The sequence below is a fragment of the Thalassophryne amazonica genome, chromosome 5 (genome assembly GCF_902500255.1).
Source record: "Thalassophryne amazonica chromosome 5, fThaAma1.1, whole genome shotgun sequence".
Taxonomy (NCBI): Eukaryota; Metazoa; Chordata; class Actinopteri; order Batrachoidiformes; family Batrachoididae; genus Thalassophryne; species Thalassophryne amazonica.
Window position 1 is genome coordinate 36,931,866 of NC_047107.1, and position 12,662 is coordinate 36,944,527.

Sequence of the window (12,662 nt, forward strand, 5' to 3'; positions counted from 1 at the left end):
CTTCTCTCACGGGGAAACACACAAAAATGTAATCAAAACCCAGGCAAGGTTCAGTAAACAAAGGTTTGATTTATTGTGCCAGTCTTTCAGGGAGTTAAGCAGTAGAATGATCCAAAACACAAAAGGAATTCAATAATCATGAGATTTCTTACCACAAAGTCCATACAGCAGATGAAAACAGGAACCCAGAATGGCACCAAGGTTCGAGAATGCAGAGTCCCAAACAGTGAAACTAGATCACATGACACTCAGCAAGAAAAGTGGTCTGTAACGGTAGCAAGGTCAGGAACACGGAGTCATGGAATGGTAGAGAGCAGGGAAGAACTTAATACAATCTGGCAATGAGGATTTTCATGAAACATAGAATAATTAAAGCTGGAAGTGGGTGGACACGTGAATGTGGAGGTCAGTAATCAGGAAGTCAAACTAACAGAAAGAGATCATCAAAATTAAAGCACGACAGGGAAACACTACTAGATTACACAAAGGGAAAACTAAGAGAAATAACTTAGAGTAACTATAAGATGGACAAAGAAAAATGTGACTGGAGATAAAACATGACCTATGACAGGATCTGTTAGAGTTTAAATCAATCATCAAAATGATAACGAAAGGTGATTTGACACTGACTATTGTGTGGTTGTTGGTCCCACATGGTACAATCACCTCTCAGATTTCCAGAGAATGGTCTGAATAAGAAGCATCCAGTGGGCAGCGGTTTTCTGAGCAAAAATTATTTATTGATGTCAGAGATCAAAGAACAATGACCAGAGTGGTTTGAGCTGGTAGAAAAGCAATAACTCACCTAGCCACTTGTTAGAACCAAGAAATACAGATGAGCTTATGTGAGCACACAACAATGTTTCCAGGACCTAGTTGTGTCTGTGGACGTTTGTCCCTGAGGCCCTTTGTGCTGATGCTTGTGCCTGGATAGTGTAGCGTGAAATGGATTAGAGTCTGCAGCTAACCCTGGACAGGACTCTAGTCCATTGCAGGTTCCTGTGCCAGCCAAGGCTGGTACCTATTTACAGCTGGGTGGACTTGGACAATGCCGATGAACTGTCTTACTCAAGGACACAGACAGGTAGCATGACTGTGAATCTATGCTGTGAAAAATTATGTTGAACTATTTCTGAAGACAAATTATTTTATTTGCAAGGTGTATCTAATGACGTGGGCAGTGAGTGTACAGTATATCATAATATAAAGTGAACTCCCTCAGAGATCTGGTGCGGCTTTTACATAAACCATCAGCCATACTAACACCAGGCTTTGAGCCCTCTCTCATGGATAATGAAATGTGTCTAAGCCAAGAACGAGATGAATCTTTTTACTTTTTTCCTCTGTTCTTCTTGCTGTCATTATGTTGTCTTTGTTTTGGTCATCACTGTGGTCTGAGACACTATCCATGAGTGTTTAAGTCTCTGTCATACTGTGTCAGCAACACTCACCAAAAACTCAACATCATACACATTTCACAGTTTTGGAATGATGACATTGCCTGTGCTTGCTTCTATAATTATAATATTAAAAACTTTGCAGTCCGTTATGTAATCATTTCATATTACTCTTTCCTTTTTCTTCTGATTTTGTTTGTATTTCTTGACTCTCACCATCCCACCTGCACTTTTCCCCGTGCTCCTCTCACTTTCTCTTTCTCTCTTTATTTTTTCTCTGCCTCCATCTTTTCGATCTGTCACATTTTCCTCTTCCCACTCGCTGTGTGTGGTGTGCGTTTCCTAGGCCATGCTGGGCAAGGTAACCACGGAGACATCCAGAAAGAAAGATGTAGAGGAGGTTCAGAACCGTCACCGCCTCATTCCCATGGGACGCAAGATCTACGAGTTTTACAATGCTCCAATCGTCAAGTTCTGGTTCCATACGGTCAGTGTCTGCTTAAACGTTTCCATCTACATCAACAACTCCTTGTTGTCACAGCGAGTACTTGCAGTGTTTTTTGTGAGAGTCACAGGCTCTCTGCAGTCTGCGTTTATTTCCTCAGTCACTCCATCATCATTAGCCTCCTGTTCCACACTGTCATTGCAAGGCTTTACTGGGGCAGGACAGTTGAGGAGGTAAGGGACCGATGAAGACAACATTGACAGGAAAGGAGAGGGAGGGAAGACAGAGAAAGGAATAGATAATAAAATAACGCCCCCATATGCAGTGGTAGTGTGAGGGTATTATCATTTTTGGTCTCCTTTACCTGTGCGTGAAGTAACTGAATGAATTTTGATGCTATTTAGATGAAAGTTGTTGGAATGATGGAGAGTCAGCCAAGGACAAAGCAATTTAATTAGGGAAAAATCAGTTAAAAGTCAAGGTCATAAACCAAGGTCAAAATTTCACTCAGATTCTTTTACAGCAGTGGATACTATATTTACAGTAACTGTTATAAGGAAATTGTTCAAGATCCACCTATGGTTACTGTCAAACACTAATACAAAGAGATATATCACCTTTCTGTTGGTCATATGACCTTTGACCGTGGGTAACCTTTAAAGGTCAAACTCAAAGTCTTAGCTGTTTAACTCAAACTGTTTGAAGCCCATATTGATTAAAAGTGGTTGCAGAGTTGTGTGTTAGTCAACGATAAAGTGGTTCGGTCTTGAACAGAAGTGATCAAATGTCAAGGCCCCACAATGGACTGCACAGCACACACACACACACACACACACACATATATATATATATATATATATATATATATATATAGATATATATATATATATATATATATATATATATATATATATATATATATATATATATATATATATATATATGGACCAATGGATGGAAGACCCTTTGCAATACCCGATGACCATATTTTGGTCTCAGGTAAACATGGAATGTGACTGCTGTGAAGGGTTTTTACATTTTTTTTCACCTTCAGAAACCATGTAGATAAACGAATTTGCTTTTTGAGTAGGCTATGACTTCATTCAAAGATATTTGTGTCGGAACCAAAATCTGAGTTCTAGTTGTAACCATAGACTGGACAAAGCCTGCGTGACATCATCCATTGGTTTTCTATAGAGACCCAGAACAGCTGAAATCACCCCTTTTTTGGGCATTGCCATGTCTCACACCGATTCATGATGAACTCCTTAATGCATAAAGGGGTGGAGCGTGACTGGCTCCGTGTGTGATGAAAAAAGCCTGAACATATCCCTCTCTCTGAGTCTGAAGTGCTAGCTAACAGGTTAACTTCAGTTCAACTGTTTATAAATCATATTTTTGGGGACAATGCGGTGGTTCTCCTAGCAGTTTACTGTAGTGTGGACAGTAAAAGTTGGATTTCCTCAGTAATCGTGCATTAACTGTACCTCCAGACAGCTGCTAAAAGTGCTAACACTGTTAGCATACAACATTAAATAAGATGAGTTTGTAAGACGAAGCTGAGTTTGAGTCAGCATCAATATTGCAACAGTTCATTGCAGTATTAATACAATAACATGCTTTTGGAAGGTGGTACGCATTTTCAAGAGGCCCGGCGTCCATGACCAGTCGCCTAAAATGACAGCTATTTGCCCGAGTTAGACAAGGGCGAATAGCTGTCATTGCAGGCGACGGGATGGACGGAGGGACTCAGAAAAACACATACCGCACGACAACAGCATATTTGCATTATTATCACTTTTTGCTGAGATACACAACACGTAACGTGTACATAAAAAGTTGGCTCACTTAACTTCTGCCTTGTCGCCTGGCGCACGCTGCTGTTCAAATTCAGCAGTGCGTCCTCATCAAGCTGGCTGCTTTCGCTGCTGTTCATTGTCGTACTATCCATGAGAAAATCATCTGGAATATCCATATTGGGACCAAAACACACTTCTCCCCTTTTCATCTTTTCCTCTGCGGACAGTTTTTTTTTCCCCCTCTGCGGACAGTTCTTGGGCTGCACGCTAGGATGTCATTTGTTTACGCACAGCGGGCGGGTATAGCCAGATACCGTCGACGTAAATCTGTGATACCGGCCTAGCAATGCCCCGGTAAAGTGATAATAATGTCCATTAAGGAGTTTCACACCAACAAGAAGCCGTATTATTCCAAGTATTTGTAATGAAATACTCAGAACAGACACAGCAACAACACAGCAGCAAGTGGCCTCTGCCAGCGGACTCTGACTTACGGTCAGAGGATACAAGAGGAGGAAGTGTCAATAAACCCAGCAGCTGTCTATCAAAGCAACCACGCCCAAATATATACAGAACTTTATGGTTTAAATTGTTGTAAACTAAGAAGTTAGAAAAAATTCACCTGTGCACAGTCATCATGGAGGAGGAAATTATCTATAGAGACCAAAACCAGTGTACCATGCTGTAAACATGATTATTTCTGCTCTAATACCCCCATCACACTAGAGCAGGAATGCTGTACGAATTGACATTCTAACTACATTACTTGACATTCGATGCTACATGCAGTTTGTGCTGCATTCGAACTGCACTCGAACGCCTCGTACTGCATTCCTACAGCAGTTGGCACATTCATGTGTCGCTTGTGCTGGAAAACATACAAACAGAGGTGGAGCTGGTCGTACTGCATTTGTACTGCCGTAGGAATGGACATTCGAATGGCAGTCATGCAGTTTGACCTGCAGCCGTACTGCACTCGACCTGCAGCACAAATTGCATGAATGCTGTACAAATTGACATTCAAACAACATTCCTGCAATTTGTGCTGCATACGAGCTACATTCAATTTCCGCTGACAGCATTCATGTGGCACTTAGGGAAATATGCCAAATTGGCAGGCCAACACGAACGTAGAGAACAGGCACGGGCACGTGCTACAGTCAAACTGATGAGGAATAGTCGTACAGTGGTTGTACCGCTGTCTGACTGCTAGACCAAATGGCAGTCAAAATGGCATATCAACTGCCATCTGACATGGAAATCCACCAGCATTCGGAGCAGTCTGTCCCTATTGTGCCCCCAATGTTTTGCAATCTGCATTTAGGCTACAGTGAACAATAACCATTTATTTCTACAGTTTCATGTCCTGATCATTGTATTTTCTATTTTTCTATGTAGTGTTTAGAGACTGCTCAGTAGTGTTTTTAATTTTGATTGACTCGGGGCACAATCTAACAATATAGTTCAGTTTTGAGCGCAGACTGAACCAGTGGTGCGTCAGGAATTTTTGCTGGGGGGCTGAGGGGAAGCCGGGTGTAAAAGTTGGAGAGCCTCCACAAAATGTTGTCAAAATGAACGATATATAGTAAATTGCTTTATAAATACCAAGGTATATGTTTTAGTCAAAATGTGGTATCAATGCGCATGCATCACTTAGAATGATTAGAAGTTCAGTAAACTTGCACATAGGTATAAATAAAGATAAGTGAAGTTTTAAGAGTGGCTGTAATAAATATTTAGAAAACCTACATTTTTGGAGTATGGAGTTAAATTTGTCTCATTAATACTTGCAAATGCACAGAGGGTGATTTACAAATATCCTTTGATTTGTACACGTGCTTTGTTATCCACAAACACAAATTTCTGATTTGTAACTTGTGTGTGGGTTTTTACAAATAAATGTTATTTGCAAAACTGAAAATTCTGTTTGAAGGGTGATTCAGCATTGGTGGATCACCAAACACACACATTCATCACTTTACTCAGTTACGCAATATTGAGACATTCTCAGCGCAAAACTGCAGTTGAGAACCATAAATATGTCAGTCACTATTCACATTATTGGCAGAATTTTATTGGGGGGGCTGAGGGGGGCTTGGCTCATTATTGGGTGGCCTTAAGCCCCCCCAAGCCCCCCCTTGGCGCCGCCACTGGACTGAACTCTTTTGAGGTGAAAGTTTGGTTTTGCAAGAAGAGTGGTATTTTGTGAATGTGTCTTGAAAACTGGGTTTTGTGTTCACAGTTTAGAGAAAAGGAGAGCAGCTTTTGAGAAATGTGTCTTAGCAATTGAGAAAAACTGTAATACCTATAGTTAATCCCCCTTTTGACAGATATGTGTTAGATATCATTACATAATAGCCATGTAATTCAGTGACAGAGTTGGAACCATGGCTCCATCCATGAGACAGTGGGGCCACCGGCGCATTGTACATGGACTCCTGATCCTGTCACTCAGACTGGTGGGCAGCACGGTGGCACTACACACAGTTGATACAGAGAGAGCGGGCGAGAGAGAGAGAGAGAGAGAGAGAGAGAGAGAGAGGGCAAGAGAAAGGGAAACAAGGAGATTGAATTGCTGTTACTTTAGCTATGTATAATATAACATATTTTATAGGATTGTATGTCTTTACAACAAAAGCACAATTTCTACTATTATTTCAATCCCACATCTCCTGTTTGCACATTAATTGGCAGCACAGTGGCTTAGTGTTTAGCACTGTTGCCTCACAGCATGGGTCATGGTCATGGGATTGATTCCCACCTGTGGCCTTTCTGTGTGGAGTTTGCATGATCTCCTTGTATTTGCAGGGGTTTCCTCCGGGTGCTCCACTTTCCTCCCACATTTAAAAACGCGCAGGTTAGGTGAATTGGAACCTTTTTAATTGCCCAGGTCTCCCTTGCAAAAGAGATTTCGATCTCAGTGGGACTAACTGTTGGGAAAGTGTCGTAACACGGACCCACAACAGGGGGCGCAAATGAACGGACAATGGATAAGAAAAGGAGTAACAATTTAATGTTGTGAAAGAACACAACGGAATACAAACAAGAATAATGATGCCAATTATATACAGGAGGACTGTGGGCAGGCTTGAAGATAGGAGACCTCGGATGAACGAAGAGCCGGGGCCCACACCGCTTCCACCACCAACGGCCTGAAGAACACCGAAGCCGTCAAGCCCTGAGTCCCCAGGTGGTCTCTGTCCTCCGTTGTCGGCCCTGGTACTGCTGGCAGACAAGAAACAGAAGGTGGTGAGTGTGAGTCCTCACACCCAGCAACCTTTACAATTAATTCCTCCGGGAGGGATAACCTCCACCTCCAGGTACGTCTTCACTCGTGCAGCTCCCGTTTGTCCCTCTTCTGGGTCTTCACGGGCATGCGACTGCACACAGAACAATATTAGATAATCAGTAATCACAGCAGAGAAGATTACCTCTAGTCGTAGAAGATTTCTCGGCGAGGAGGTGGAGTTGCCGTCCGGCCTTTATGGTGATGGTGATGAGATGAATGAGTGACAGCTGGTGCTGAGGATGAGTGACAGCTGTCACTCCCAGTGGCTCTGGCGCCCTCTTGTGCTTGAAGCCCGCACTCCAAGCAGGGCGCCATCTGGTGGTGGTGGGCCAGCAGTACCTCCTCTTCAGCGGCCCACACAACAGGACCCCCCCCTCAACGGGTGCCTCCTGGCGCCCGACCAGGCTTGTCCGGGTGTCGGTGGTAGAAATCGACCAGAAGGGCCGGGTCCAGGATGAAGCTCCTCTTCACCCAGGAGCGTTCTTCGGGTCCGTAACCCTCCCAGTCCACCAAGTACTGAAACCCCGACCCTTCCGACGGACGTCCAGGAGCCGACGAACAGTCCATGCCGGCTCCCCGTCGATGATCCGGGCAGGAGGTGGGTCGGGTCCAGGGGTGCAGAGTGGTGAGGTGTGGTATGGCTTGAGTCTAGAGACATGAAAAACCGGATGGATCCGCAGTGAAGCCGGGAGTGTCAGCTTCACTGCGGCCGGACTGAGGATCTTGGCGATGGGGAATGGCCCAATGAAACGGTCCTTTAGTTTTTGGGATGTCACCTGGAGCGGGATGTCCTTGGTGGATAACCACACCTCCTGCCCCGGTTGGTATGCAGGGGCTGGGGAACACCGGCGATCTGCATGGGTCTTGGCCCTCGTCCGGGCCCGCAACAGGGCAGAGCGGGCGGTCCGGATGTACTCCAGGTTCCGGTGGTCCGTAAAAACCGTGAAAGGCCCCGTAGCTCCCTCCAACAGGTGTCTCCACTCTTCCAAAGCCTCCTTCACCGCGAGGAGTTCTCGATTGCCCACGTCATAATTCCGCTCAGCGGGGGTCAACCTGCGGGAATAGTAGGCACAAGGATGGAGAACCTTATCGGACTCCCCGCTCTGGGACAGCACGGCTCCTATTCCTGAGTCTGAGGCGTCCACCTCCACTACAAACTGGCGAGTAGGATCAGGCTGCACCAGAACTGGCGCAGACGAAAACCGGCGTTTCAACTCCTTAAACGCGGCCTCGCACCGGTCCGACCAGGTGAAGGGGACTTTAGTGGAGGTCAGGGCGGTCAGGGGGCTAACAACCTGACTGTAACCCTTAATGAACCTCCTGTAGAAGTTTGCAAAGCTGAGGAACTGTTGCAGCTTCCTACGGCTTTTTGATTGGGGCCAATCCCTCACCGCCGCAACCTTGGCCGGATCCGGGGCGACGGAGTTGGAGGAGATGATATACCCCAGGAAGGACAAAGAAGTGCGGTGAAACTCACACTTCTCGCCCTTCACAAACAGCCGGTTTTCTAACAACAGCTGTAGGAGCTGACGTACATGCCGGACATGGGTCTCAGGGTCCGGGGAAAAGATGAGTATATCATCCAGATATACGAAGACAAACCGATGCAGGAAGTCCCGCAAGACGTCGTTAACCAATGCTTGGAACGTCGCGGGCGCATTGGTGAGACCAAACGGCATGACCAGGTACTCAAAATGACCTAACGGGGTGTTAAATGCCGTCTTCCATTCGTCTCCCTTCCGGATCCGAACTAGGTGGTACGCATTCCTAAGATCAAGTTTGGTGAATATTTTGGCTCCATGCAGGGGTGTGAACACCGAATCCAAGAGGGGCAATGGGTATCGATTGCGAACCGTGATCTCGTTCAATCCCCTGTAATCGATGCATGGACGGAGTCCGCCGTCTTTCTTGCCCACAAAAAAGAAACCAGCACCCATCGGGGAGGTGGAGTTCCGGATCAACCCGGCGGCCAAGGAGTCCCGGATGTAGGTCTCCATTGATTCACGTTCCGGACGTGAGAGGTTGTACAGTCTACTGGACGGGTACTCAACGTCCGGAATCAAATCAATGGCACAATCGTACGGTCGGTGCGGTGGAAGAGTGAGTGCCAGATCTTTGCTGAAGACGTCAGCCAGATCATGGTACTCCACTGGCACCGCCGTCAGATTGGGAGGGATTTTAACCTCCTCCTTAGCCGTGATCCCGGGAGGAACCGAGGATCCTAAACACTCCCGGTGGCAGGTTTCGCTCCACTGCACCACGGCCCCAGACGGCCAATCGATCCGGGGATTGTGCTTCACCATCCAAGGAAAACCCAAAATCACTCGGGAGGTAGAAGGTGTCACGTAAAACACGATCTCCTCCCGGTGATTCCCAGACACAACCAGGGTCACAGGCTGGGTCCGGTGTGTGATTAACGGGAGTAGAGTGCCATCTAGTGCCCGTACCTTCAAAGGCGAAGGCAGAGCCACCAGAGGGAGCCCCACTTCCTTTGCCCATCTGCTATCCAACAGATTCCCTTCGGACCCCGTGTCCACCAGTGCTGGGGCGTGAAGGGTTAAATCCCCACTCAGGATTATCACTGGGATTCGTGCTGATTTGCGGGGTTTCCCCGTGTACATGTTATGGCCCACCCTTAGCCCAGTTTCTAAGGATGGGCATTGGTGTTTGACCATTTGGGGCAGTCTTTTAACATGTGTTCACATGAGCCACAGTAAAAACATTCCCCGCGGGCCAGTCTCCTTTGTCTGATATCAGATCTCACTTTGGCCCTGCTCGTGTCCATAGCTTCGTCAGCAGGGGGAGCTGTTGCCACACGGAGCCCACTGGCAATGGAGCGTGGGGACGACGTCACCCTTTCAGACCCGGAAGAGAGAGGGACGGCTTGTGCCCGGCCACGCCCCCCGGCCTGCTCCCGACGGTGTTCATTCAAGCGGTTGTCTAAGCGTATAACCAGAGTGACAAGCCCGTCGAAATCCTGCGGTTCGTCCTTAGCCAGTAAATGCTCTTTCAGTACTGGAGACAGTCCGCTTATGAAGGCAGCGCGGAGCGCAACATCATTCCAACCCGACCTCGCAGTCGCGATGCGGAAGTCGACAGCGTAATCAGCTGCGCTCCGACGCCCCTGTCTCAGTGACAGCAGCACGGTCGAGGCGGTCTCGCCTCTGTTGGGATGATCAAACACATGTTTGAATTCCCGTATAAACCCAGCGTATGACGTCAGGAGCCATGACTTCTGTTCCCAGAGCACTGTAGCCCAAGCGCGTGCCTCACCTCGAAGCAGATTAATTACATAAGCCACCCGGGTGGCGTCTGATGCGTACATAACTGGACGCTGTGCAAAAACAAGCGAACACTGCATTAGGAAGTCTGCGCACGTCTCCACACAGCCTCCGTACGGTTCGGGAGGACTTATGTAAGCTTCAGGGGACGGTGGGGGGGGTAGTTGAACGGCCAGTGGAACATCTACATTAGGCCCCGGGCCAGCAGGAGGAGACACTGCAGCGACGCTCGACTCGCGTGCTTCCACTCTGGCGGTGAGAGCCTCCATCCTCTGATTGAGGATTGCATTTTGCTCGGTTACTAGCTGTAACTGAGCAGTGAAAGCGGTAAGGATTTGCTGCAGATCACTTACCACGCCTCCTGCTGACGCCTGCGCTCCTTGTTCTCCCATTGGCTGTTCAAGCTGTGGTTGACGCCCCTCGGGATCCATGACGAGTGGCCGAGAAATCCTGTTGGGAAAGTGTCGTAACACGGACCCACAACAGGGGGCGCAAATGAACGGACAATGGATAAGAAAAGGAGTAACAATTTAATGTTGTGAAAGAACACAACGGAATACAAACAACAATAATGATGCCAATTATACACAGGAGGACTGTGGGCAGGCTTGAAGATAGGAGACCTCGGATGAACGAAGAGCCGGGGCCCACACCGCTTCCACCACCAACGGCCTGAAGAACACCGAAGCCGCCAAGCCCTGAGTCCCCAGGTGGTCTCTGTCCTCCGTTGTCGGCCCTGGTACTGCTGGCAGACAAGAAACAGAAGGTGGTGAGTGTGAGTCCTCACACCCAGCAACCTTTACAATTAATTCCTCCGGGAGGGATAACCTCCACCTCCAGGTACGTCTTCACTCGTGCAGCTCCCGTTTGTCCCTCTTCTGGGTCTTCACGGGCATGTGACTGCACACAGAACAATATTAGATAATCAGTAATCACAGCAGAGAAGATTACCTCTAGTCGTAGAAGATTTCTCGGCGAGGAGGTGGAGTTGCCGTCCGGCCTTTATGGTGATGGTGATGAGATGAATGAGTGACAGCTGGTGCTGAGGATGAGTGACAGCTGTCACTCCCAGTGGCTCTGGCGCCCTCTTGTGCTTGAAGCTCGCACTCCAAGCAGGGCGCCATCTGGTGGTGGTGGGCCAGCAGTACCTCCTCTTCAGCGGCCCACACAACACTAACCTGGTTAAATAAAGGTAAAATTAAAAAATACTGTAGAATATTGTTGACTGTATGTACATCTTCTTAATTTTTATTTTTTGCTCTATGTAACATTTGCTTTGACAACATAAATATATTTTTCATGTGTCAACAAAGCTCCACTGAAATGAAATGAAATGAAATCAATCAATCAATCAATCAATTTTTTATATAGCGCCAAATCACAACACACAGTTGCCCCAAGGCGCTTTATATTGTAAGGCAAGGCCATACAATAATTACGTAAAACCCCAACGGTCAAAACGACCCCCTGTGAGCAAGCACTTGGCTACAGTGGGAAGGAAAAACTCCCTTTTAACAGGAAGAAACCTCCAGCAGAACCAGGCTCAGGGAGGGGCAGTCTTCTGCTGGGACTGGTTGGGGCTGAGGGAGAGAACCAGGAAAAAGACATGCTGTGGAGGGGAGCAGAGATCGATCACTAATGATTAAATGCAGAGTGGTGCATACAGAGCAAAAAGAGAAAGAAACAATGCATCATGGGAACCCCCCAGCAGTCTACGTCTATAGCAGCATAACTAAGGGATGGTTCAGGGTCACCCGATCCAGCCCTAACTATAAGCTTTAGCAAAAAGGAAAGTTTTAAGCCTAATCTTAAAAGTAGAGAGGGTGTCTGTCTCCCTGATCCGAATTGGAGGCTGGTTCCACAGGAGAGGAGACTGAAAGCTGAAGGCTCTGCCTCCCATTCTACTCTTACAAACCCTAGGAACTACAAGTAAGCCTGCAGTCTGAGAGCAAAGCGCTCTATTGGGGTGATATGGTACTACAAGGTCCCTAAGATAAGATGGGACCTGATTATTCAAAACCTTATAAGTAAGAAGAAGAATTTTAAATTCTATTCTAGAATGAACAGGAAGCCAATGAAGAGAGGCCAATATGGGTGAGATATGCTCTCTCCTTCTAGTCCCTGTTAGTACTCTAGCTGCAGCATTTTGAATTAACTGAAGGCTTTTCAGGGAACTTTTAGGACAACCTGATAATAATGAATTACAATAGTCCAGCCTAGAGGAAATAAATGCATGAATTAGTTTTTCAGCATCACTCTGAGACAAGACCTTTCTAATTTTAGAGATATTGCGTAAATGCAAAAAAAGCAGTCCTACATATTTGTTTAATATGCACTTTGAATGACATATCCTGATCAAAAATGACTCCAAGATTTCTCACAGTATTACTAGAGGTCAGGGTAATGCCATCCAGAGTAAGGATCTGGTTAGACACCATGTTTCTAAGATTT

General features: G+C 46.6%; 1 protein-coding gene across 6 annotated transcripts in view; it reads left to right on the forward strand.

The window, feature by feature from the left end:
* The window catches only part of trpm3 (transient receptor potential cation channel, subfamily M, member 3), a 746,932-nt gene that overhangs the window by 685,560 nt on the left and 48,710 nt on the right, over positions 1–12,662 (forward strand). For all 6 annotated transcript variants that reach the window (XM_034170010.1, XM_034170014.1, XM_034170008.1 and 3 more), the window contains exon 18: positions 1,744–1,884. In XM_034170010.1, the coding sequence (XP_034025901.1) occupies positions 1,744–1,884 (141 nt within the window). The remainder of the gene's footprint in view (positions 1–1,743; positions 1,885–12,662) is intronic.